Source organism: Panthera pardus, unplaced genomic scaffold, assembly GCF_024362965.1.
Source record: "Panthera pardus isolate Hobbes unplaced genomic scaffold, ASM2436296v1 HiC_scaffold_4, whole genome shotgun sequence".
Lineage (NCBI taxonomy): Eukaryota > Metazoa > Chordata > Mammalia > Carnivora > Felidae > Panthera > Panthera pardus.
The window spans coordinates 10,314,657-10,341,413 of NW_026526969.1; the positions used below are offsets into that span (position 1 = coordinate 10,314,657).

General features: G+C 46.2%; 1 protein-coding gene across 1 annotated transcript in view; it reads right to left on the reverse strand.

Moving 5' to 3' along the window:
- Window positions 1–26,757, reverse strand: part of TRRAP (transformation/transcription domain associated protein) — a 113,794-nt gene that overhangs the window by 71,908 nt on the left and 15,129 nt on the right. The window contains 19 exon segments of the mRNA XM_053894082.1: window positions 191–352; window positions 839–1,099; window positions 1,667–1,864; window positions 1,986–2,203; window positions 4,616–4,815; window positions 6,295–6,446; window positions 9,039–9,239; window positions 11,532–11,788; window positions 13,308–13,473; window positions 15,361–15,552; window positions 16,001–16,195; window positions 16,669–16,766; window positions 16,855–17,215; window positions 17,936–18,170; window positions 19,264–19,342; window positions 22,556–22,694; window positions 25,578–25,639; window positions 25,642–25,673; window positions 26,540–26,628. Coding sequence (XP_053750057.1) covers window positions 191–352; window positions 839–1,099; window positions 1,667–1,864; window positions 1,986–2,203; window positions 4,616–4,815; window positions 6,295–6,446; window positions 9,039–9,239; window positions 11,532–11,788; window positions 13,308–13,473; window positions 15,361–15,552; window positions 16,001–16,195; window positions 16,669–16,766; window positions 16,855–17,215; window positions 17,936–18,170; window positions 19,264–19,342; window positions 22,556–22,694; window positions 25,578–25,639; window positions 25,642–25,673; window positions 26,540–26,628 — 3,297 coding nt within the window.

The following is a 26,757-nucleotide window of genomic DNA, read 5'->3' on the forward strand; positions in this document are numbered from 1 at the left end:
TGAACATCTCTGGTCACCAGGCCTGTCACGTACTTACCTGTGCGGCGTGCTGGGCCAGATTATGGTTGGTTGCCTGTGGTCGCCACCTATGCCTTCTCTGAATGCTGCCTGACCAGTCTTTGCGCACAAAGACAGGCTACCAGACACACGTCATCACCATCCACACCACGCCGCACCACCACCCCCCTACCTCTGTGTAGAACACCTTATGTTCCACCACGTTAAGATCCATTGTGAAGAGCCTGGGCTGTAGCGTGGTACAGAACGTGTTCCCCTCCATCAGGCCAATCTGCGCATTGGCAGGCTGGTGTCTGAGCAAATGCTTCTTGGGTGGGACCATATCCTGGAGGACCTGGGAGAGGAAAGGAGGAAGCACTACTGACCAGCTGTCCCTAAAAAGCAAATACTGCTCCTCACAGTACTCGAAAATAATTACCAATTTGAGAACCACGAGATAAAAAGTTATCACGAACGTCCTTCAGTTAGGGAAGGGAGGGGAGGTTCCGTGTGCGAACACCGGATCGTAGATAGTTAAGTGTCAAATACATTTACCTCCTGAGTCTCCAGAGTCACTGCTCTTAAAACAAGAGTGACCAGACTGTACTACAGAGACCCAGGAAATGGGCCCTCTGTTCTCCTGACACTGACAACTACGAGTATAGCCACTGATACAAGCACGCCGCTTTCTGCCTCTGAGATCAGAGAGAGCACGTCCAGTAGCACTCCGTGAGGTGGACACACAGTTCCCAGTCATACATCACCTTCAAGTCAGATTTGAAGGAAAACTGTCTCAAAAGTTTTGCTCAAATGATCCTAATTCCAGTGGCAGAAATCTCACCTCTTTATGGGGCTCCATGATCACTGTCACACTTTTCCCAGTGACCTGGGCTAAGACCTGCAGGGAATGCATGGCCTGTTTTCTCACAGTGGAATTTGGAGAGGTGACTTCTCGAACCAAGTCATGTGTCACGTGGTGAAAGGACTTCTCCTGAGCTGCCACGATCTCTTCGGCTCTCTCTTCGTCTTTTAAAGGTGTCGCACACCTCATCAGAAGCTGCTCCAGGGTGGTCTTTGCCATGGCAACCGCCCCGTTGGAAACCTGCAGGCCAGGGACTCCTCAGAACGAAAAGGGCTGTGGCTGAGCACCCGCACCCCTTACACCAGCTAATTTAACAACCCCCGTTCAGTACTTCAGGGGCCAAGTCGCCTTCCTACAATTTCCATAGGTCACTCAGAAGAGAAAATGCAGATCTGGACACACTCCTTATATTTACGTGACAGACGAGCTGGCAATGCCCACTGTATTCTATTTGTTCGAGTTACACCTGCAAGTAGGTTCCGAAAAATGCAGCTTCCACAGAAACTCCTGCAGCACCTGCATTATTTAGCTCTATGGCAAGAGTGAGAAGTAGTACTGTTTCCCTTTACAGAGAGATGTGCCGTGTTATGTACTCTGGCCTGTGACTATTCCTTAGCAAGGCAGACAGATATTTAGACAACCAGGGAGAGCCTATGGTGGTTCTGACCTGTCCTTTTATTAAAGATGCCATAACGAAATCTGAGCTGCTAGGAGAGCCCATTTCCAGAACTGCTTCATACTAACTATTCTCCAGGCAAATCAGTTTCTGGAACAGCTTGGTTAGGTTTGGGACCACCCATTACCTACCTCTCCAGTCAAGTCCATCATGACAAAGAGAAGCGCTTTGAGGAACGTCTGCTGGTTCTGGAGAACCCAAGTGAGAGGCAGCCGCTCCATGAGAAATTTAATGGACACCACACCCCCCAGCTTTGCATACCAGGCCTGCTCATAGCAACACGCACACAAGCGTTCTACGATGTAAGAAAACAGAGGCAGCTGGCAGGCCTGGGGAGAAAAACAGAAGCACAAACTATCATGTTACTGCAACTCTTAAACCACCAGTTTCCAGGCTACCCGCAGGCACAAACACCCCCAAAAGAGCAGATGCTTCTCAGTCTTTCCTTACCCTCTCCTTTGAGCCCAGGATGATACTGGCAACATCAAATATCACAGCTAGTGCCACCTCTCCAATCTTGCAAAGCTCCTTTTCCTCGTATGCCATGCAAATGGCTATTGCATCAATAAGGACCAAGGGATCCATTCCTTTGGACCCATTTTCTTCACTGTGGAACATGGCTGTGCTGGGCTGGCTGCCCACCTGGTAGCAAGGAAGCAGGAAAGGACCTGAAAGAGAGGCAGCAGGCATGGGAGAAAGTCAAGGTTATTTCCATGGACGTTCTTGTCCCTCAAATGGCAAAACTACCTCATTTTTTAAATTTTTTTAACGTTTTTATTTATTTTTGAGACAGGGAGAGACAGAGCATGAACAGGGGAGGGGCAGAGAGAGAGGGAGACACAGAATCTGAAACAGGCTCCAGGCTCCGAGCTGTCAGCACAGAGCCCGACGCGGGGCTCGAACTCACGAACTGTGAGATCATGACCTGAGCCGAAGTTGGACGCTTAACCGACTGAGCCACCCAGGCGCCCCAAAACTACCTCATTTTTAAAACACTTAAGTTTATTTATTTTTAGGGAGAGAGTGAGAGTGAGCGTGCGCCTGTGCAAGCAGGGAAGGGGCAGAGAGAGAGGGAAAGACAGGATCCCAAGCGGGCTCTGCACGGTCAGCGCAGAGCCCCATGCAGGGTTCAAGCTCATGACAGCGAGATCATGACCTGAGCTAAGATCATGAGTCGGATGCTTAACTGACCGAGCCACCCAGGCGCCCCTAAAACTTTTTTAAGTTTATGTTTTTAGGAGTCTCTGCACCCAACATGGGGCTCAAACGCATAAGACTGAGGATCAAGACTTGCATATTCTACCAACTCCAACAGCCAGGCACCCCTAAACTACCTCGTTTTCAAACTAGAGGTCAGGAGCTCAATAAAAGCTCACGCTGGTACTTTTTTTTTTCCTTTTTGAAAGAACTTTTTAATTAATAATTTATTTATTTTTAAATTTTCATCCAAATTAGTTAGCATATAGTGCAACAATGATTTCAGGAGTAGATTCCTTAGTGCCCCTTACCCATTTAGCCCGTCCCACCCCCCACAAAACCCCTCCAGCAACCCTCTGTTTGTTCTCTATATTTAAGAGTATCTTATGTTTTGTCCCCCTCCCTGTTTTTATATTATTTTTGTTTCCCTTCCCTTATGTTCATCTGTTTTGTATCTTAAAGACCTCCTATGAATGAAACCATGTGAGACTTGTCCTTCTCCGACTAATTTGCCAGCACTGGTACTTTAGACCAACTTCTGTTAAATTGCAATTACTTGTAAACTAAGTGGTCTAATTCACACTAAGGTGATTTTTCTGAATTATTTCCGTTATAAACAGCATTCTTTTCAGATTTTCTCGGTCATAACTCAAAAATGCATTAGTTTAAGATGAAAATCACCATCAGGTTCCTTGTTTTAAAAAAATTAGGGAGGGCTGGGTGCCCCGTCGGTTAAGCATCCGACTTCGGCACAGGTCATGATCTTGTGGTTCATGAGTTCGAGCCCGGCATCGGGCTCTGTGCTGACAGCTCAGAGCCTGGAGCCTGCTTCAGATTCTGAGCCTCCTTCTCTCTCTGCCCCTCCCCAACTCATGCTCTCTCTCAAAAGTAAATTAAACATAAAGAAAAAAAAGTAAAAATCATTGAAGAGACCAAGGGGCACAGCACAGAAATGACTGTGGGCTATGCTCTGGACTTCCTGACATACAAATAACAATTAAAAAGCAACTTGGGCCTGACACTCAACACACAGAAAATAACCTGCTATTAATTAATGCCTTGGAGGCACCCAGCAAGATAGGCATTATCAAGCAGCTTACAAGTCTGCTGGAAAAGACATTAACGGAGAGACACTGAGGAATGATCTAAAATAAACCTTACAGCATTGACTATCTGGGCCAAGAAAGCCAAGGAGAGATACAAGAGGGAAAGTTCTAGGTGTTCTGCAGTGTTCAAAGGAAGTTGCTTTGCTGTTCTGGAGGGTGAGGGGTCTTGGGAACACCTGCCCAGCGCCGGTCTGGGAGGAGCTGCAGAAGCTGGGAGTAAGTGTTCAGAAACTTACACAGCAACTGACAGTGTCAGGACATTTTACTGCCTTCTGCAAAAGCACCCGTCCGGATGGATTAGGAAGAGAAGCAAAGAGACAAACAAAAGTGGCCCGTCCCCATCCAGAGCCTGAGGGGTGGCAGGGATGACCACTCCAGGAACCGAGAAAAGCACAAAGACTTGGGGGAAGCCAGCTGACAGCAGGAGGACAGAGGGGGAGGCTCGGCCTTGGAAAACAACACAAGAAAGACCGGCAACAAGGGGGACCACAAACTTTTACATGCAGAGTGCCCAAAAGTATTCCGCCCCCATTTTCATGAAGAACAAAGGGCCAAAATATTAAACGGACATATTTTACAAATGAAACGTGGTAACAATTTTTAAGTTAATGTTGCACCCATCACTGAAATATCAATTATCCGCAATAAGTGGGGATTAAAAAAGCAAAGGCCAAAAATCAACCAGCCAAACGGCTTCTCTGAAATACCACGCAGTCCTCGTGGAGCTTCGGAAACAGCCCCAGGAAGTCACGCGAGCACTTGCACCGCCCCACTCACCGCACTGCTGGGCAACTGCCACCATCGTGTAGTGGCGGATCAAGCTGGCGACAAAGGGCAGGGCGCTGGGCCGGAGATCCTTAATGACGGCCGACATGAACGCCCCAGTCAGGGCCTGCTCAAACGTCTTCCGAGCTGGAGTGTCCTGTGCTTTGTAGCGATGTGATATGATGACATTAGGGATGGTCTTTTCTGTAAAGCTGAAAGACAAGATTGGATCTGTCATCACAACACCAAAGTCCCGGCCTGATGATGTCACCAGCACTTCTGTTTTCATTTTCAGCTTGCCAACCTTCCCCTTGTTCAGACAGGCCGAAGTGCGTTCATTTCTCTGCTTTAAATCCAGTAACACCTGGATTCAAACAGGATGAACTTCATCAAGAGTATCTATAACCAATGGTTCAAGAGATCCCAAGTGTGTTCTACCTAATATGAGCACAGGCAAGGAATCAGAGCAAAATTACACTGTGGCAACAGATTTAGTATCTTTACAGTTTTTAAAGAAAGTGGATGTTGGACTTCTGTCTTTTATAACTAAGTCAAATTCTAAGAAATAAACCAATCACTTGGGGTGCCTGGGTGGCTCAGTTGGTTAAGCATCCGACTTTGGCCTACATCATGATCTTGCTATTTTGAGTTCAAGCCACGCACTGGGCTCTGTGCTGACAGCTCAGAGCCTGGAGCCTGTTTCAGATTCTGGCTCTCCCTTTCTCTCTGCCCCTCCCCCACTCGCGCTCTCTCTCTCTCAAAAATAAACTTTTAAAAAAAAAAAAAGAAAGAAAGAAAGAAACCCATCAACAATTAAATAGAAATGAAAACTCTTGAAGGCAGCTATACACCTACTGTATGTTGAACAATCACACCATGCCAAGGTGCCCGGGTGGCTCAGTCTTACGCGTCCGACTTCGGCTCAGGTCATGATCTCACGGTTCATGGGTTTGGGCCCTACATTGGGCTCTGTGCTGACAGCTCAGCTTCAGATTCTGTGTCTCCCTCTCTCTCTGCCCCTCCCCTGCTAGCTCTCTGTCTCTCTCTCTCTCTCAAAAATAAAACATTTAAAAAAATAAAAAGAAAAGAAAGGAAAAATCACCACGGGAACTATATCAGACCCGGTTATTAGAGGCCTCACTGACAGTACATGGACCACCCACCACTGATGCTCTGAGAAACGTGTAAATACAGAGCCAAAGTCCCCTCCCTGAAACATGTAACACAGAAAGATTAACACCCACACATGATCACAAAAGACCACCACATAAGGTCATAGCAATAACTGATAAGAACAAAATATAAATATCACATGACAAGCATCTGGGGAATGGAAGGGTCACCATGGACCAGAAAAGCAAAAGATCCGCTGAATGTCTATCACGTGCCCAGCGCTAAGGATATAATGGTTCATAACAGGACAGAAAAGGCCAGGACCCTTGCTCCCTGAAGCTGACAGCCTCAGGAGGCAACAGTCAGACTACAAAGGAGGTAAATTCTAATCCTCAAGCACCCAGTTTCGCCTCTTCATTTTCTCGAAAAGCCCAGAGAAGCATCACTAGGCAGATCACAGGCTGATTTCCCGACTTGATGGAGCAAAGTCCTAGCACCGCGGAGATCCGGGAGGTGCTCTCCACCCTAAATCCTGATGGAAGATGCACCAATCGCAGAAAACCATGTCCCCAACATACTTAGGGTGTGCGAGAAGCTGGTAGAGGGCATGTTTATTGTCCTCCAGACTCATCATCGCCACCAGGAAGCACTTGATCACCTCCCACGCCTGCCTTCGGTAGTAAGGCTCCGTGTTGGCACTCTTCAGGCAGTCTAGAGCGGTTTCGATGGCCTACGGCAAGGAAACACAAAAAGCGTAGTTTATGCAGAAATTACCTGACTACAAAATTCTCTCTTTACAAGACAAAAGAGCTTTCTTTATTTTTTCAGAGAACCTACACAGTTATACGTACATTTTATCCTGTTCAATTAGGTTGACCAGGAAGGCTGGGGAGGCATAATCATAAACAAAAATTAACGTGAAGCCTTTAACAGCTAAGAGATTAGCCTCAATGACAATTCTATAGCTATAAACCCTGTGAGCAGAAGAAGTGATGGGCGTTAAAAGATTCATCTACGCTGTGTGTGAGGAAGCAGTGGATGCTGACAGGGCCAGCAGCCCTGCCCTAAACACTCACACACGGTCACAAAGAGCATGACAACGGGTCCTCACTGTTGTGCCCGAGCCCAGGGCACCGCAGCACTGTCCCTCCTCCCACCGCCTCTGCCCTGGTCACCAACAGGTAACAAATCATGTGGAGACAATTTCAGAAGCAGTAAGGATCAATGCAACCTTTGAGCCAATTACCTGCCAAAAGAACAGAGCGTTGTAACGTGCCACAAGTAGGATTATTTGTGAGAATTCGCCAGCACCTGGCTTGGCCATGAGCTCATGCCCTTGGCCCCGGCAGCCCCAACAGCTGTGTGGGGTGCTGCGCGCCCTCGGCCTCTGCCTGCTAGGAAGCCGGCCCCTCGTGCACCCGAAGTCTGTAGGGGAGTCCAGGAGGATGTGGGAGCCAATCTTCAAAACTTGGTTTCTTCTTTGGGGGAAAAACTACTTCTAAAGAGATTTTCCTGCTCTGCTTAGTCTATGCAGCATCAAATGAAAGTCAGATACCTTAGTTTTCATGACTAATACCAAGCTTGCCACTGACAGGGCTGAAGCAAATAGTCCTGGGTTAAGAAATTACCTACACTGTGGGAACGTGCTTCAGACACAGGGTGTTCACTTCAGTAACTTGCAATGTAAAGGCAGCATTTTAGCTGTATTCTCTTAGGAGGAAACCAGTGCTTATTTGGCAAATATTTTTATTAAGGTTTGGGGGAGAAGCTAGGGTTGCATCTCACCCTGAGGCCTGGAGAGGACACCTATCTACGGGCTGGAGGAGGGTCAGGGACAATGTGAGTGCTTGAGAAGTGGGGGATACAGGATATTGAGAGAGGATGATGGATGAGAACCCCAGAGGGACATTTATCCATGATGGGCATCGTTCCCCATAGATATTTAATAAAGCCTGATTGAAAAAAAAAAAAAAAAATCACAGAACTCACTATGTGGGTAAGGTTTGAATACAGAGAAGTGAACAGGCAGAGCTCTACACTATGACACAACAGGACAGTTAGCCCTGAGCAAAAGGGAGGGCTTTGAGTGGGTCCAGGCCACGAAATGCTGGTTTAAGACCAGATCTGTCTGCAAGGAGTTCAGGAATCCAGCTGGCATCTGGCTTCCTAAAACGGCGGAGTCACTTAGATGCACGTGGAGGCCTACTCTAACACCCTTTAAAAAAACAGCCAGTATGGGGTGCCTGGGTGGCCCAGTCGGGTGAGCGTCCGACTCTGGCTCGGGTTATGATCTCAGTTTGGTGTGTGAGCTCAAACCCGGCATCAGGCTTGCTGCGGTCAGTACTGAGCCCACTTCAGATTCCCTGTCCTCCTCTCCCTCTGCCCCTCCCCAACTTGCATGCTCTCTCTCAAAAATAAACAAAACATTAAAAAAAAAAAATACCCAGTATGTAACGACTAGATAAACATCCTGAAAAGACACGGTAACAAAAGACACTAAGGGTGGGTGGAAGAAGGCTGGCTCTACAATAAGGTGGAGAAGTCAACCTCAACAATGTACATCATGGTAAAGTGGACCAAGATGCATGTGACAAAGGACCAGGAGGGCTCGATGAGGTGAAAGGGGGAAGAGTTTTCAAAATGACAAAGCAAAAGTAGCAGAGTGGACACTCGGGCATGATGCTGGGCACACTGTCTGCCCATTTGCTACCCAACGGGACAGGAGTTCCAAATGGCAGATGGAGAGAGACCACAGAGCTGCCCGCAGAGGGCTCAGGAGCCAGGAGAGACAGCAGGTGCTACGTCTGGATAGAGAATGGGAGAAGTGGGGGCTCAGGAATGACAAGTATGGGATAAACTTGGGTTCTAATGACACTTGAAGTAAAGCCTGTTAGGCGGTGAAACGGACTAAGTTCAAGGAAGGGGTGGGCTGGGCGGCACTGTCTCCTGCTCCATCGGGAAACATGAAACTGCTCAAGGGTCCAGAGTTCTCCGGGCAGTACACCCCCACCGGCCTCCCGGTGTTAGGAAAGCCCCTTTGCCACCCAAGTTGGTCCCCCAAAACAGTTTGTCCTTTGACCTAGAAACTCCCTCCCAAAGGGCACCTGCCTGGCTCAGTCAGTAGAGCGTTTGACTCTTGATCTTGGGGTTGTGAGTTAGAGCCCCGCACTGGGTATAGAGCTTACTTACAAACAAAATCTTAAAAAAGAAATTCCCTCGCAAGAAAGACATGTTTTATTTACATATTTTCAAACAGAAACTCACTTTCTTAAAATGAAATGTATAGTATCTTTAAGAAGCTCCTGCAGATTTCCAAATTTACCTTCTCCATCGGGAGCTGAAGAGATGCTTTACAATCAGAAAACTCCACCGTGATACTGGGACCTTGAACCTCGGTCACAACATAGTGCAGCTTCTGGGACTCCTTCAACATCTTCCTGTTACTGCCACCAAATTTACCAAGTACACGATAGGCCACGTGAGAAATGCTATCAGCAGGATTGCGTAAAGTGCGCCATAAAGCCTAAAAACCAGAGTACTTTGATTAAAATCCTTGCAAGGCAAGGCATCCTCATGGTTCACAAATCAAACTTTTCAAGTTATAGAAAATTATACAGCAAAAATTCTTCCTCCCATCTCTGTCCCCCAAACACAAATTTCCCCTTATTAGGAGAAGCCAATGTTATTAATCTTATGTATCCTCCCTGAAAAATTTTAAAAGAAAACGCAGATTTAAACATAAATGTTCTTCCACGCTCCTGAAACACACACAGTAGCATATGATAAATATCGCAGAGCTCAAGAGCAAGAAAACTAAGCAATATATATATTGTCTAAACATATATACAAAATGGGACCAGAAGAGGCATGGAGGGAAATGCTCTTTACTGTTAAAGTTCTTGTCCTGGATTTGATGGTGAGTTCTCAGGTTTTTACTTTGATTAATAGGCTTTATAACTTACAAACAAGATAAATTCCTACAAATAGGATATATAAACAATCTTATACATTTCAAACTTCATGTTAGAAAGGATGGTGAAGGGCGAAAACACAACCATGACAGGCCGCATTCTGGGAACAGGTAACAAGTACGCGCACCTTGTATCAGTGCATAAGGACCACACACACTCAACTGTTTCCAAAAACTCTTGTCAATCTTCCCACATTCTTTCACCTAAACTATCTAAGTCCTCCAAATTACTATGTCTGTCTAGGGGCACCTGGGCGGCTCATTTGGTTTAAGGTCCGACTCCTGATTTTGACTCAGGACACGATCGCACAGTTCGTGAGTTTGAGCCCCTCGCTGGGCTCTGCATGGACAGCAAGGAACCAGCTTGGGATTCTCTTGCTCTCTCTCTGTCCCTCTCCGGTTCATGTGCAGGTGCGGGCGTGCTCTCTTTCTCAAAATAAACTTAAAAAAAAAATGTCTATTTTCTTAGATCACCTTCCATAACAATACCAGATATTAGCATCTAACAACAGCCAACGTAAAATCTTAGAATTTTCTTTAAAGCAAAATTTCAACTTTTCTTATGTTCCTAAAGGTCCACCAAGGCCTGTCCGTCAGGAACCCCTGCTGAGAGGTGCTAAGCCCCCCCCCCCCCCCCCAACCTCTACCACTCCACCCGGCTCCACCACTCTTCACGTACCCTCAGGAGAGGGAATTTCTGCTTAATCCCCCGGGAGGGGGTGGCACTGGGAGCGAGTGCTGGTTAAGGAGACCACAGAGAAACAGACTATGACACTTGTCTAGTGTGGGGGGCGGGGATTACTGGGGCTCCAAAAGCAGGAAGGAGCCTCGCCCCTGTCTCCCAGGACTGTCTGCCTCATGAAACAGCAAGAGGCCCATGAGCCCAGCCCCACTTCCTCCTCCCACATGCTGCTCACCCACACCTGGGTCAGGCCCAGGGTATGCCTTCCAGAACCAACAGTGCCGTTCTCTCCTGAGGCAGGCTCTCCGTCAATCCTCCAAAGGATGGCTGGGAGAGTGGACTTGGAGGCCCTGACCCAACCGCCAGGCCCATCCTCTCCCACCCAGATGGCACACAGGGTCCCTATCTCAGGACTGGGGAGGAAAGTCTCCCAAACCCAGCTTCAAGTGCACACACTGCAGTTTCCAATCCAGACTCCTGTCTTTTAGGGTTACTGAGTCTCCATCCTTTGAAGCTGGCATTCGGACCTCTAGTTGGGGCCAAATACTCCAAAGCAGAGAGGCAGTATAGTGACAGGCAGCCTACACTTCTAACAATTACCGACTACATTACGAATCCGTAACGACAGCAAAACGTGAAGGCAAAACCCAATATTTGACATACAAACTCTAAGGAAGAAAACATGTTTTCAAAACCATCTCAATTATCTGCTTCATTTCCCTTGACCCGAAAGTGCACACCTGCACTTCCCTCAGGAGCGTGATTCTCTTCACTGCAGCATCCTGAGATCTCTCGTGGACAAAGAAAGTCTCTTCCCGGCAGCACATAGTAACCACAGCACCTGCCCTCACAGGTCATCAACTTAATGAGTCTGTGACCCTCATGAAAACCCTCTGAAAAAAGGGCAACACTGCAAAACAAATGTCTACTTAATACATATTTCTACACATCTTTTCATAAGCCAGGAGACTCACGAAGAGGTTAAAAACTACACCACTTCATCTTGCAGAGAGCCCAACACGGGGCGCAGGCAGCTCACTGGGGCGGGGGGGGGGGGGGGGCTGTCATTTCCGGAAACACTAGTCTAGAAGCCCCGGGAAAACCGGATCTGTGAGCGCCCGACAGCCGGCGTTGGGCCGGCCCCTGCGAGAACGCACACTTACCTGCATGAGCTCCGCGCGGACAGGCTGGATGTGGTCGTAGAGGAAATCGGGCTGCAGGTTGTCCACGCACAGCTCCAGGGTCCTCAGGCCTTGGCTGACCAGCGTCTGCGAGCCGTTGAGAGCAGACACCAGGGGATCCATTAACATGGGCAGGTAGGGCAGGAGGGAGCTGAGCCGCACGGGCACCGTGAGACACAGCTCCACGAACAGGTCCTTCATGTGCTGCTTGTGCAGGCCGCTCTGCAGCATGTTCAGGCCTAGAAGCGGGGTTTGCAGGCATCAGAGAAGAACATCACCCCCAGACGGGCCAGAGTTAATCGTACAGAATAACTGTTCCACCTTCTACTGTCAACGTCAGCGCAATGACAGGAAGACGTTTTAGATCTCATCTACTACATCAGCTAAACCTATTCTAGAACCATGACCCTTCTGTCCGTCAAGTTCATGGTGACAACAGCAGGCTGCATACAACTATAACGTAAGCTATGATACAATTATTTAATGTTAATTAATCCTAATGAGATAGCTAATATCACACATGGATCTTTTAAGAATCATGTTGTTGTTTTTAACAAGCCCGATCTAGAGACACAAGACTCCAATAAGGTACATTCACCTCAAGCTTGAGGTTTACAACCTCACATGTTTTTTCAGGTTTCCAAGAGACCACAGTTGAGGTCTGCTGTAAAATAAACTTTTTTTTTTTAAATCTACTTTCATTTCCTGCAAATGGAGAAGATCTTCCTTCTCACAAAGACAACATCCCTACTTTTTGTGAGGGTAAGCTGAGCTCCTTCCTAACTGAAACATGTCAGATCAGGACCTGCCCTGAGTGCTCAGAGACCAGCTAGAAAGAGAAAGGCCTAGAACAGTGGATGCATCCCAGGCAGTGCAGGATGGAGAGAGCGCAGAGAAAAGATCGATCAGGGAAGGCATCACAAAGTAACGATCAGGGAAGGCATCACAAAGTAACAGCACTGGATTCAGGGTCCAAAGGAGGAGAAGTTCCCAGAAGGGGATCCACTCGAACAAAACTAGGTAGGGAGAAATGAGCCTGGGGAGGAGGAATGAGACCCCATAGAACAGAGGACTCAGGCTGGGGAATGACTGGAGATGGGGTTAAATAACGGATGGCAGAACTGGATCATGGGCCACCTTGCAGGGTGGACTCATGGCCATGTTGCAGGCAACATGGCCGACTTTTTCCCAATGCCTCCTGGGTACTATACGTTGTAAATGGCTTTTCTTTAAGGATCCCCTTTAGCTCTATATCTTGAAAGCATTCCTGGTCACACCGGAATTGCAGGATTCTGGTTACGTAAGTTTACCTCAAAGTAAAAATACACACTTGTCAATCAGCTTTATAACTGCTTTTTCTCTTCTTATTCTGACTCTCAAACTAGGGATCCCTGATATTACTACTAAGCCACTAGAAACCACTTCGTAGACTTGCTTACCAAATGCTACAAAAATACAACCAAGTCCTAACCAGGGTGATGGAAACCTTCCAACTCCTGTTCAACTCTTGAGTAGGGAGGGGAAGGTCCATCCCCGAACAAGGGGGCTCCCTTCAAAGTCCTACTGCCTTTAAAGAGAGTGGGACACGGGAACATGAACACATGGACAGACACACACACCTCTGGCAGGGGATTCGTACATATATCCCCTCACCAAGACCTTCACTGGATGCAGAGGATGAATGGACCCCACAACCACAGTCAGCCAAACCCATACATGCACACAAGACTAAAAGGCAACCAAAATCACTGCTCTGACCTTGCAGGAGGTTTGGTAGGAGAGGCAAAAATTCCTGATACAGGAGGTCATGGCTACCTCCCCCAATGGAGCGGAACAGGGCCCGGAGCAGCAGGAAGTAGTTATAGGGCTCTTTGGCAGTCTGTGCAAGTTCCATTGAGCTGTTCACGATCTTGTGCAGGTGAGGCTGCGCGGTGGAGAAAAGGCAAGTTAACATGCTCTAAATGAGGATGGGTGACACCCTCAGAACTCATGCTGAAGGTTCACTGTAAACAGGGATGGAAGGTAGTTCTGACGAGTTCACTCCTAAAGGCAAAACAAAACAAGACCTTTCCATCCTTTATTTGGCTCAGATTAATTTGTCTTGAAATATTATGCTGGTTTCCACCAGGATGGCTGCAGAAGAAGCGTTTAATAGGCTCCTACGTTACTGTGCAGTTACATGATGTTGAAAAGGTAACACTCTGGAGCAGGAACCAGAGGGTCTGTCCGCTCTGCTCTGCAACTCAATATGGCCACTTCCCTCCTAAGACTAAATAATCAAACAGGATGAAGATGCCCATTTCCTAGAACAATCTAAACGCAGAAAGTAACGGAAAGGAAGTGAAACCTCACGATCAAAAAGGATACACACAACGTCTGGAAGAGCCTCAAAAATTGAGATCGTAAGATCTTGGGAGACTTAATCAAGGAATTTTCTTTAATAATAATAATAATAATAATAATAATAATAATAATAAAAAAAGTACTCTATCAGCTTATAGTAACTTTAATTAACATCTAAAGCCAGACTAGCTTTTTATTTTGTACTTCAAATGCTGATTTTAACATGTAACAGGTTCAGCTGCACACGAAATATTCTACAGGTATGTTTACAGTGAACTGTGTCACTGACATCGTTCCCAATTTGTTGTCATACGTGGCACAATGTACGTATGCATGTATCCCACCATCAGGTTTTATTCTGGTTTTGTTGTTGTGCATCTAATATCGGCAAAAATTAAATTTTTCAAAGACACCAAATTGTGTGGACGCATATTACAGTTAAGCGTTTGTTCTTAGAAAAATACAAGTATTTTTCTTTTAGGTGAACACAAAAGTAATGTTCAGGTTGTTGCTAAGTGACTGTGACAGAATGGAGAAAACCTGAGGGAGCGGTCACATAAAAACAGAGATTACTGGTGCTCCTGGTCACCGCCTGTACATTTACTGCTCCAGGAGGAAAAAAAAAAAAAGGATCTTGTTTGTGTCTTCAGAAGCCCCCCCCACGGGAAGACATCACACTTCAGATAAAACTGCTGCTAATACTCAGCTTCCTACAGGAATTAAAATATTTTGCCTTAAGTGGAAATGAATTTTTATTAGGTTTTTGTGCCACCGTCTGCTGCCTTTTCAGTGGGACATGTAACCATGGGTAAGTTTTTTTTAGCCGTTTGCTAAAATCAAGTAACTGAAGAGATGGAATTAGACTGCACTGGTCATCCACTACGTTAGGAGACATGTCCCTCCAAAACGGTCCTAGTAAGGGATACCAATTAGTTAGAATTCATAAAGAGGAAAAACAAACAAGTGGTCCTGAAATGAAACGTTCCCCGTACTGCCAAGGAAGATAAGAACATGGCGAAGACACAAAGTTAGAGCGGAAGACGGCTGGCAGAATCAGAACTGTTACAAAAGCCACCTGTTTCTCTTTGGACAAGAGAAGGTGGTAAAGGGATTTTTCCCTTGTTTTTTTCCCATCACTCCATTTTTAAAATACGAACGATGTGCTATTTTATTTGTGTAATCCAGAGAAAGAAACTGGAATTAAAAAAAAAAAAATTTAGTGGTGGCAATACTAACGACAACCCACTGCCTGCCACGGGCACTCTGAAGTTTCATTTCAAATCATGGATGAATCCTCTGAAACGTTCTTCACATTTAGGCCCTTACTGGCCCAAATATCTATGAACTCAAAGAGCACTTCACAAATCTAAAAACAACACCTCCCGTTTCCGTGCCAATGGAGAACAGGAAGCAAAACACAACCAAAAACTCCCCCAAAACAAAGTACACTTGGCTCCACGAGCTTTACCTTCAGCATTTGTTCGTTTTCAGCTGCAAAGAGGGAGACTGAGCCAAAGACCAGCTTGAACAGCTTGAGGTACAGGTTGGAGACCTCCACGCTGGAACCCATCTCCGGCAGGCGGTCCAGGAGGTACTCCACCAGGATTGTGGCGAACAGAGCCGAGGTAGTAGGGTTCGCCAAGAAGGAGTTGGCAACAATCTGTCAAAAGGAGAAACGTGCTTGACAAAAACAATCCTCAAAGTAGCCTTAACACTAAGTAATGAACTTTCCAAAAACACAAAACCAAATCTGTAACAGCACAAGAAATTAATTATCCACCCTAGGAAAAAAATTTGTAAATCTGCCAAGCACAGAGTAGGGCCGTTCACTTCAAACACTCACGTCCATTATTTTATCTTCACTATCAAATACCAGGAGCCTACATCTAACATATACTTAATTTCTACTAATGAAAGAAACTGATCCAAGACATCTTGATATTTTGAACAAAAAATATTAAGTCCTAACATCTCTCTACATTTTTCTACCAGCACATCCTTAGGCATATCATTTAGAACACCCTCAAAATAAAGAAAATGCCAAGCGCTCCACACATCAACAAGTAATTTTACAATCAACGTTCAAAGGATAAGACAGAGTTTTATACCTGAAGAGCATAATTTTTTGAGATTCTTTCCACCATGTAAGGGACTGTCGTCTGAAAGATTTCTTTAAACGTTAAGGGATTCATCATTGTGAACACGCCGGCGAAGTGTTCCAACACCTCCTTCTCCTCCTTCATTCTGACGGTCTGGCAGTTTGCCACTCGGATGTAGGTCTGTCCATTTCCAGCTATCTGGACCTAGCACAGGGAAGAAACCCATGGATGTTAAAACCAGGCGTCTCTGAATGTATTCCATAACATAACTGGACCAGCTGCATGTTTAAAACACAGCATTTGAATTACATAATAAATGTTCCCCCGTCTTTTTAATTCTCTATTCTCAGCTTAGTTTTGGAAAATAATTAAAACAAGCAAAAAAGCTTTGCTAAGCGTTCCACACAAGAACAAATTTAGTAAAACTTCCATCTTGCTTCCACTGCGTTCCATGTACACAGACCGCCTCCCCCACCAAATGCTCATGCTGACACTTGAAAGGAAAATCTTCACCGTTAAAGCAATGCTACACTACAGAACAAGAGCAAATCTGGGGACACGAACACTGCAGACAATCCAAAACGAGCCTTTTAGGACCCCTTCCATCACATCACCGGCACCCTCATCCCAGAGGCGTTTCCCACACTCAGGAGCCTGGTTTGAGGGCACTTCCTTACCTGATAAATATCTAAAGCCTGCATTGCATATTTCACAAGTTTTATATAAATCTGAGTCTCTTTGGGCTGTAACTGCTTGTTGGGAATGAACTGAGCTTCTGGAAAAGAGAGAGCATAATCAGTTAAGGTGAACAACACCCACTCTGCAGAAAACATCCCATCTAAATAATTCAAGAGCGGAATTACCACCAGGCGCTTTACATGACGTTATGCCCCACGTGATGGTCTTGACGCCACAGACCAAGGTTTTGACCAAACTTCGGCAATCTGTGACCTGGAATGTCTGCTTGTCCTCTTTATCCTTTTCTCCTTGCTTTTCAAACGGAGGCACAGGGGCCGGGGTCACGGGGGTGGCTGGGGTCGGGGGTGGGGGCGGGGCGGGGGTGGGGACAGGCGCAGGGGAGGGGGCGGGGCCCGGGGCCGCAGGGGCAGCGGGCACCCCGGGCAGGGCTGCCTCCACCGCTCCGAGTTCTGACTGAGGCTTGCACTTCTTAAAGATGGCAGAGAGCTGGTACCGGGCGATGGTGTGGAATTTGAGGACAAAGACCTAGCAGAAAGAGCACGGGGAGAGAAAGACAAAAATCATGCTTCTTCCACAGGCTGGCAGCCCTTCCAGGAGACAGGAGCAGCTCTCTGAAGCCACTTGCCGAAGAGAAGTGTGCCATCCTCCCCAAGGAGAACTACAGTGGCGTCCCTACCTCCACTGACACTGTGAGGAATCTGGCTCAGAAAAGCTGGGGGACTTGTCGCAGAAGCCTGGACGCGTGGCCCAGACTACTCCAGACCCACACTATCACCTGCTGGCCTCAGCAATCACACTGTACTCTGTCCCCACGCACCCAACCGGGCGCCTCCCCTGGCTATACAGTGTGCCTGTAATCCCTCTTCTAGGTACTCGCCAGGAACCGTAGCATCTCTGTAATCCCTCTTCTAGGCACTTGCCAGGAACCACACAGTGTCCCTGAAATACTCGCCAGGAACAGTGTGGGGAGTGTCCACGTATCATTTACTTAGCGCTCACGACAATCCCGGGAGGCAGACACTGACTGTATCCCTGGCTAGGAGCAGGCTGGCACAGAGATGTTAAGCATCGTGTCCAAGGGCACTGGCTAGCAGGGGATTTGAACCCAGGTGGTCTGACACCCGGGATTGAGCTCGGCAATCGGAAGGCTGCATGACCTGGTCAGTAAACCACCGGTACGAGTCCAGAAGTGGGCATCGGGATGAAAGCACGCAGGATGCCCACACCTCCCAGGAGAGCTGGTACCTCCAGCATCCGCATCAGGACGTCCCTCCCGTTGCCGCTCTCCTGCTCGCTCTTGGAACGGATGCAGTCCACCAGGTTCAGCAGCAGCTTGCAGGACATGGTCTGGATGCTGCTGGGCAGGGACTCGTCATCGATGTTCTTGGCAAAGAGCTGGACGGCGAGGGAGAGGTCGCTGAGGGGCAGGTGCTGACGGACGTGGTGCACGAGGTCGGCCAACGTGCTGTAGGCGAGGGGCCTGTGTGCAGAGACCCCCCCCACTAGTGAGCGTCCGTCCCAACATGCCCACAGGGCCGTGTCTGCGGGCCACCACTTCTCCTACTACCTGCCCCAGGAACACAGCACAGGGCGGTGCACCCGGGGCACGCTTTCTAGGTCTTCTAGGAGTGACACCATCTGATGCCCAGTTGCAGGCTGGTTCAACCCCAAGCTACATAAAAAGTGTCTTTGTATTGGGGCGCCTGAGTGGCTCAGTCGGTTAAGCCTCCGACTCTGGCTCAGGTCATGATCTCATGGTTCGTGAGGTCGAGCCCCGCGTCGGGCTCTGTGCTGACGGCTCAGAGTCTGGAGCCTGTTTCAGATTCTGTGTCTCCCTCTCTCTCTGCCCCTCCCCCACTCGCACTCTGTCTCCGTCTCAAAAATAAACAAACATTAAAAAAATAAAAATAAAAAAAAAAGTGTCTTCGTATTTTTAACAATTTTACACGGCCATCACAGTGAATAGTCTACATCGTATTCAAAGTATTCTTCCTATTTTTCAAAAGATCTATCACAGCTCCCAAATTAGAACCAAAAAATTACTAATGTTGACTTATTTTACACTGTAAAAAATGATAAACTGTTAATTTTCTCCTTTAGAAAGAAACATGGTCACAACCACATTTATTTTATGAAATGAATAAAAAACAAAGACTAGAAGGAAATGCACCAAAATATTATCCATGTTACTTGAACTCCTTATGTAGAACAAAGAGGTTTGTTTTCTTCCCTTCTTTCTTCTCGTTGGGTACTTAAACATTCTTTTATAATAAAGAGATGCACTTATTACATAAATAGCAAACAAAACAAAACAACCCCAACAAAAAACCAATATGAGTCAGATCAAGTTGTCCCTACAACTGACATCAAGACAACTACTCTGAATCTTCCCTTTAAGCTAACACACAAAAACCAACCTAAATCATTTCCAAATTTCCCACAATTCTAAATCCCCACGGGAGAGTAAAGGTCTGTTGAGAGCGTCTGTTGAAAGGCTCACACATGAAGGGCCAGGGCCCACCACACCGACCCCCCCGATTTAGCCAACAGATCTCATGGGCTGAATATCGTACCTGAGAGTCTCCCGAGCAGTATATCCTGATCCAATCAGTATGGATTCATCAAAGAGCTTGTCCATGCAAGGGATGAACTCTAGAACACAAACACCCGGTGCACACGTCACCAATTACACCTATGACACAGCAGGCTTCCTCACGGTAGCCAGCCTGCTGTCAACAAGCCATCTAGACTGGGAGACACGTGGGCAGGAGAAAATCACACGCGCTGTATTTCAGTCAAAGACCCCGGCTTTGCTGGGCCATGTGCTGTCAAAGACACAGTTGGGATCACACGCAGAATCAGAGGACAAACCAGACCAAGGGAGCTTCCCGGCCCCTGGCAGAGAACCTGCCCCAGCGCTTCACTGCAGGTCCACCCCATCCTCCTCAGAAGCTGCTGCCATTGAGGCACCTGGTGGGCTGAGCCGTAAGAGCACGTGACTCTGGATCTTGGGGTTGAGTCAAGCCCCACACTGGACTAAGTGTGTAGCAGTAAGTGCTATTTTTAAGTAATAGCAGTTACTTAAAAATCTTAGGGGGAAAAAAAAAGCTGCCACTATTGGCCCACACCTGCCTGGAGAAGAGGGGCAGTATCCTCTAAGTGCCCCTTTATTCACTGCCCTGGAGTCCTCCCCTTCTTAAACATTTTATGCTTACTCATTATGGAGAAATACGGAAAAAGAAGGGTATTTCTCCACATAAAGAACCAAAGTCTAGAAATTTTGCAGGGTTCTGGTAGACATAGGTCCCAACTCTCTGGATGAGTGAGGCTCACTAGGGTTCTGTCTCTAATCCTACAGGTGGAACCCTCACCAAACCCCCTCCCTGCTCCCCTGTGGGCCTGTAGAGCCAACCAGCGTAGAAACAGCTCGTCTTCACTCAGGGACAACTCACATTTCTGAGGATGTGCAGAGGGCAGCAACCCACATTTTTTAGGTCTCTCTGCCATACACACACCCCCCGCCCTGCTGCCGGGAGCTCTGGCCACAAACATCCAGAGAATGTTTAGATTCTAGAACAAGTCTGACACCGTGGCCATCTTTGATAAGTGAAATAAAATACATCCTTCGCCAGCTAATAGCTATTAAGGGTCAAAGACACAACAGACGCAGAGAGGCACAGAGCACATCTCTGGCTAATTCCCAAAGCCAGGCAGCACAGGGACAAGTACCAAATGAAAGCAGTGACAAACTGCCCCTCTGAAGTCAGAGAAGGGGACATGCCTGGAATGTCCTCAGAGGTAGTCAATAGGAAGGAGGCACAGAAGGAAAGATGCAAAGGACTCAGGCACCAAACACTGGCGGGCTGGCTACAGACAAGCAAAGAGTGGGAGGAGGAAGTGGTAAGAAATTAAGGCGCAGGCACGAGTTCCCAGATTCCCTCCGTGACCCAGAATCAGAATCTCTAAGAAAATGGGTAACTTTGTGAAACAGCCAGGTTTTCTCAAATTACTGCTCTTCAGAATTCGTGCAAAGGGGTTACTATTAGTATCGTTTCAGATACCTTAAAATGTTGGTGGACGTGTAAATTTTATGTATATATACACATTTTTTGTATATTTTACTAATATATAATACTATTAATAACGAATGTGATTAGGTGTGTCTTTTAAATAGACACCTTTGTAAGTTGTGATGTTGTTACCTAAGATACTTTCAAAATAAAGTATCCTAAAACAGCTTGTTTAAAAAAAAAAAAAAAAAAAAAAAATCAAACCCATCAGTAGAAAGACTTAAAAGGCAGGAGGGCGCGGGGGGGGGGGGGGGGGGGGTGCAAGGGAGGTGTAAAAGCTGTATTCAACACGACTGATGTGGTCAAACCCCAAGAGCAGCAGCTCAGAAATGCACCCGTCTTGGCGGCACAGCCCGAAGACCGAACCCGAGCCGCGTGGCTTCACACGGCTGGGCTGTGGGGGACGGAACACAGCCTGTCCGAGAAGCGCTCTGTCAGCGTTTCCACAAGTAGAAACCTGCTACACAGCTCCCCAAAGACACCCCCAGATCCTCCTCACTCGAAATGGCAGGAATGCCAACAGTTACCGAGAACTGCAGTGGAGAGATTTTAAAGTGTCCCGTGTAAAATTCTTCTATTTCAACAGTGTTCAGAGATGAACACGGAGAAAAAGCACATACAGCCATGGAGCCGTGACTGGACAAGTCGCAATGGCCCTCGGCCCTGGAGGCACATGGGGGCTTTGCGTGGTGACGCTGAATTTCTCATCCTGGGTGATGTTCACGCACGTCGGTTCTGTAATTTTTGGCAAAATCATACATTTCTTTTGTGCACTCTGCTATGTTACATTTCACACACACACAAAGGGTTTTAAAAATATCTATATTCTACTCAGCTATATCTACATGCATAACTTGTATTTTAATAACAAAAACATTTGAGCTTTATCATATTAGCTCACGTGTAAGCACAAACTGTATCTTTCCCTTCATGTTTAAGAATTATGTAAAAAAAGTCCAATCTTAGTTTTATATATGTTCTGATTTACAAACCAGAGGCAAAAAAACCCCACTTAATATTGAACAATTACTGGGGGAAAAGATTATCCCCCTCAAAACATTTAGGATGGAATTTGGACATAGTAAATACAAAAATATTTTAAAATTATGTATCGGGGCACCTGGGTGGCTCAGTTGGTTAAGGGTCTGGACTTTGGCTCAGGTCATGATCCTGTGGTTCGTGGGTTCGAGCCCCACATTGGGCTCAGAGCCTGGAGCCTACTTCAGATTCTGTATCTCCCTCTCTCTCTGCCTCCCTCCTCAAAAATGAATAAATATTAAAAAAAAAATGTATCAATAATCGACAGAAAAAATATAATTATCAGATTAGCCAAACAATTATCAGTCTTATGCATCAAAACAGGACCAATCCCCCAAGTTGTTTCACAGCACGGAGGAAGAAAACAGTTTTCTTCTCACCTTTCAAGGGTTACTGGCTATGAATCAACAAGCAAACAGTTACTTGCCATTTCAAAAGATATGCACCCAAAAGGCAGAGAAATACCATGAGATGCTGAGGACATACGCTACGCTAAGGGAACGACCACGCTAATCATGAGACTGTTCGGACAACACAGAGAAACCTGGTGGCAGGCAAAGAGAGGCAGCCCAAGAGGGCGGAGGCAAGAGGCAGAGAAAGGAAGGGGAAAAGCAAACACAACACAGCAATACAGAAAGAAGGACACATGGAGCCTAAAACATCTGAGGGAATTAAAGACCCGCGGTCCCACCCCAAAGATGGTGACAGGACCACGCCAGCATGGCCGCACAAACATCCCGAGACAAGGTGGACATACGGTTTCTTAGCTCTGTGGTGAGGATATGCTTTGCAGCGATGAGAAGTTCCTTTCTGAGGTGTGCAGTCTCTGCTGGGCAGTTTGAAAGTAACTGTAACATCCCTTTTACCATCTGCTGAGAGTACTTAGTCACCAACTCCTATAAAAAGAAGGAGGAAAGCAACAGTTACAGATAGGTAGTAAGAAAAGCCCCCATTTTATAAACTTCAAAAGAGTTCAGTAAGACTAAGCTTCTTTCAAGGGGACCCTCATAAAGTGGTCATCCTAATAAGCAAGTATTATCCAGAAAGTTTTTGTAGCTTGCATGCATGCTGCCACAGTGGAAGGATGTACAGAAATGTAAGTAAGGGTTTCTTTTATACAATGGAATTACAGACAACTTCTTTGTACTGTTCTGTATTTTCCCAACTTTTAACAATGAATCTGAATCATTTCATCAGTGGTGAGAAAGCAGAAGTAAATATTGAAAATTTCCTAAGACATACATCATCCACTCCGTCATCCCGTTAAGTTGTGAATGACACCAGAGACACCTTTCATCAACTCAGAATAAGCTCTAATCAGTTTCCTTTTGAGGCATGTTAAGAAGGCAATTCACCAAGGTAGCTCAAGCTGATTAAAATATCCAGGAGTCGGGAGCCTAGGTGGCTCAGTTGGTTGAGCGTCCGGCTTCGGCTCAGGTCATGATCTCATAGTTTGTGAGTTTCAAGCCCTGCATCAGGCTCTGTGCTGACAGCTCAGAGCCTGGAGCCTGTTTCGGATTCTGTGTCTCCCTCTCTCTCTCTGCTCCTTCCCCGCTCATGCTCTCTCTCCCTTTCTCAAAAATAAACAGTTTAAAAAAAATTTTTTTTTAATAAATAAAATAAAATATCCAGGAGTACCTAATTCAGATTTAAAAAAAATTTTTTTAATATTTTTTATTTTTTTTAACATTTGTTTATTTTTGAGAGAGAGACAGAGAGCAAGTGGGGGGAGGAACAGGAAGAGAGAGAGAGAGAGAGACAGAATCCAAAGCAGGTTCCAGGCTCTGAGCTGACAGCACAGAGCCTGACGCAGGGCTCGAACTCACAAACCGCGAGATCATGACCTGAGCCAAAGTCAGACACTTTAGACTGAGCCACCCAGGTGCCCCAATGTTTATTTACTTTTGTGAGAGAGAGAGAGAGAGAGAGAGAGAGAGAGAGAGCGAGCACGCGGGCAAAGGAGGGGCAGAGAGAGGGGGAGACACAGAATGCAAAGCAGGCTCCAGGCTCTGAGCTGTCAGCACAGAGCCCGACACAGGGCTCGAACTCATGAACTATGATGAGATCGTGACCTGAGCCGAAGTCAGACTGCTCAACTGACTGAGCCACCACTAATTCAGATTTTTGAAACCAAACATACATTTTCTTAGTATACAGTGTCATTATTGAGACAAATGCACTTAAGAAGGGACAAAAATAAGAATGCTTTCAAAGGTAGTTTTTACTGTAAACAATCTGGCATACGTTTCCATTTTCACTTTTCCTGAAAATAATAAAGTCTCTCCCTTAAGAAAAAAATTTTAATTCACTGCTACAGGATAGAACAGGATTAAATTCATGCCACACTTTACAATAACTACAGCTACACAAGACTTTTATTCAAAAACGTGGTATGACTGATGGGAAATAAGGTGTCGTTTCTCTCTTTCAAGTTCTTCAAGACTGAAATAAGGACAGACTACAACTACAAGTGGGGGAAAAACAGAGACATCATCGCCCTCTCTCACCGGTTAATTAAGGATGCCATTTTTTATTTTAAAGTTCCAATCTCTCCTCATAACTTGCTGTCACACCAACTTCCAACAGCAAAACTCAATGCACCAAATCCATCCCCATAAAAACCTGATAACTTGCTGTCACACCAACTTCCAACAGCAAAACTCAATGCACCAAATCCATCCCCATAAAAACCTGTGCACCAGTATTTATTTATATCGGCCTTATCAACAATGGCCAGAAATGAAATCAGCGCATCTCGTGACAGAAAGGACATCAGTGGTAGCCAGGGCTAGGGGCCTAGAACGAATCACACCGCTGCCGACCAGTATGGGAGTTCTTCAGAGGGTGAAGAAACGGTTCTAAAATTGGATAGTGGCGCTGACTGTATAAATCTCTATGAATACACTAAAAGCACTTAACTATACACTTTAAAAAGGTGAATTTTAGGATATGTGAATTATATCCTGATAAAGTTGCTTTAAAAAAAATCAGAAACAACCCAAATGGTTAGCAACTGTGAATGGATAAACACAGCCTGGTGCATCCATACCTTGTGGCTATAGACCACACTGTGACCCCCAAATTCAGGCTGAAGCCCTCACCCTCACTGTGACTGGACGTGGAAACCAGAGTCTTTTGAAGGTAATTAAGATTAAATGGGATCTTGAGAATGAGGCCTTAATCCAATAGGACTGTGGCCTTAGAAGAGAAAAAGCAATCTCTCACTACCACTCCCCGCCCCGGGCAAGGCACAGCAAGAAGGCAGTGATCCACAACCCAGAAGAGTCCTCACCAGAAACGGAACCCAGCTAGAACCTTGATCGTGGCCTTCCCAACCTGCAGAACTGTGAGAAAACCGATTTTTGTTGGTCGAGCCACCCAGTCTATGGTGTTTTGTTAGGGAAGCCTAAGCAGACTAAGACGACTATCCACCAATAAAATAAAATAACAAGGATGAACCTCCGCACTACTGCCAAGTCAAAGAAGCGACACCCAAAAGGTTACCCACACTACCCACATAGGATTCGTTTTTTTGACATTATGGAAAAGCCAAAACTAGGGGCCACAAAGTCAGTGTTTGCCAGGGACCGAGGAGGAAATGGACAACATATAAAAGGGAATTTGGGGGTGGTGGTAGGAATGTCTAGATTTTGGTGCGTTAGTGGTTACCAACTGTATGAATTTGTCAATTCGAAGAACTGTATACCTACAAAAGGTGAATTTTTACTGTGTGTAAAATTAGATCTCAGTAAACCTGCCTTAAAAGTCAGTGAACTTACCTGATAAATTCTGATGATATATGCTAAAAATGACAATGTTTTGATCTGAGCAGCAATAAATCAGCATACAACTCCTTGTTGTAAAGCTTATGTTGCCTGAATGAGGAATGAATAGAATTTACAATATTAACTCTTAACTCCTTAGGTTATGTTAATATTAATCAAAGCCTACGATAATTACTAAGCCCCAAAAGTTTGATTTCTACACAGACTAAAACACAGCACCAACCAGTTCAGATTAACACAAAGGATTTAAAAGCTAAAAAGCAAGCCGTTTTCCAAGCCGCGGCACGGCAGCCATAACGTGCACCCAAACAGCCAACGCCAGACTGATCAACGCAGCCAGCAGACTGCATCAGGGGACCAGGGGCTCCATAAAAGACCACAGAAAGGGCCACCGGGGCTTGTTACGGCTGATTAACCTCAGGTCCTGCCTTCCAATGACTCAGAGCCAGGTGGGTTACAGTCAAGAGAGTAAGTGACAAAGGTCTTAAGAGGAATGCTGTTACATTTGGGGGAAAAGCTTCAAGGGGGCCTCGCAAGATGAATGTGCACGGTTCACATACTCGGTGGTTAAGACTGACAGGGAGGGGAAGGGAACGAGGGGGAGAAAACGTTCCAGCACTCGGGCTGAAAGGCACAGCAAGAGCAGGGGCCTGAAGGTGGAGAGGCTTGATATCCCGCAGCTGGAGTGAGCACAGGAACACGTAACGGGAGCTCTAAATTCACAAGACCCCCAAACCCGCGGTTATCAGCTCATCTTTACAGAACAAGGAACTGAAATAACCATTAACATCTTGACTGAAACACAAGTTCAAAAAGTCAAAAACGCGTATCGCTTTACCAGAACTTTTATCACTCAAAATTTTCGGTGTCTTACGAAAGACGACAGTAAGCATATTTTCACTTGGAATTAAAGAACCGTGGGCAGTGAGCCATGTCGCCATCCGGAGAAATCTCACCTGGCTTGTGCAGATACCTGAATTGCAATGGTATTCATGATCAAGGGCACAAATTCAGCAACGACATTGTGGATATTCAGTTTGTAGAGCTAAAAGCAAACATATCAGATTTTCAGGCTCTTACACTCTGCTATAGCAAAATAATTTGGCATACCAAGAAAAACTCTAAGACTCATTACATAGTTAGCACGTGTGCACCACACACGTTCTGTTTGCCA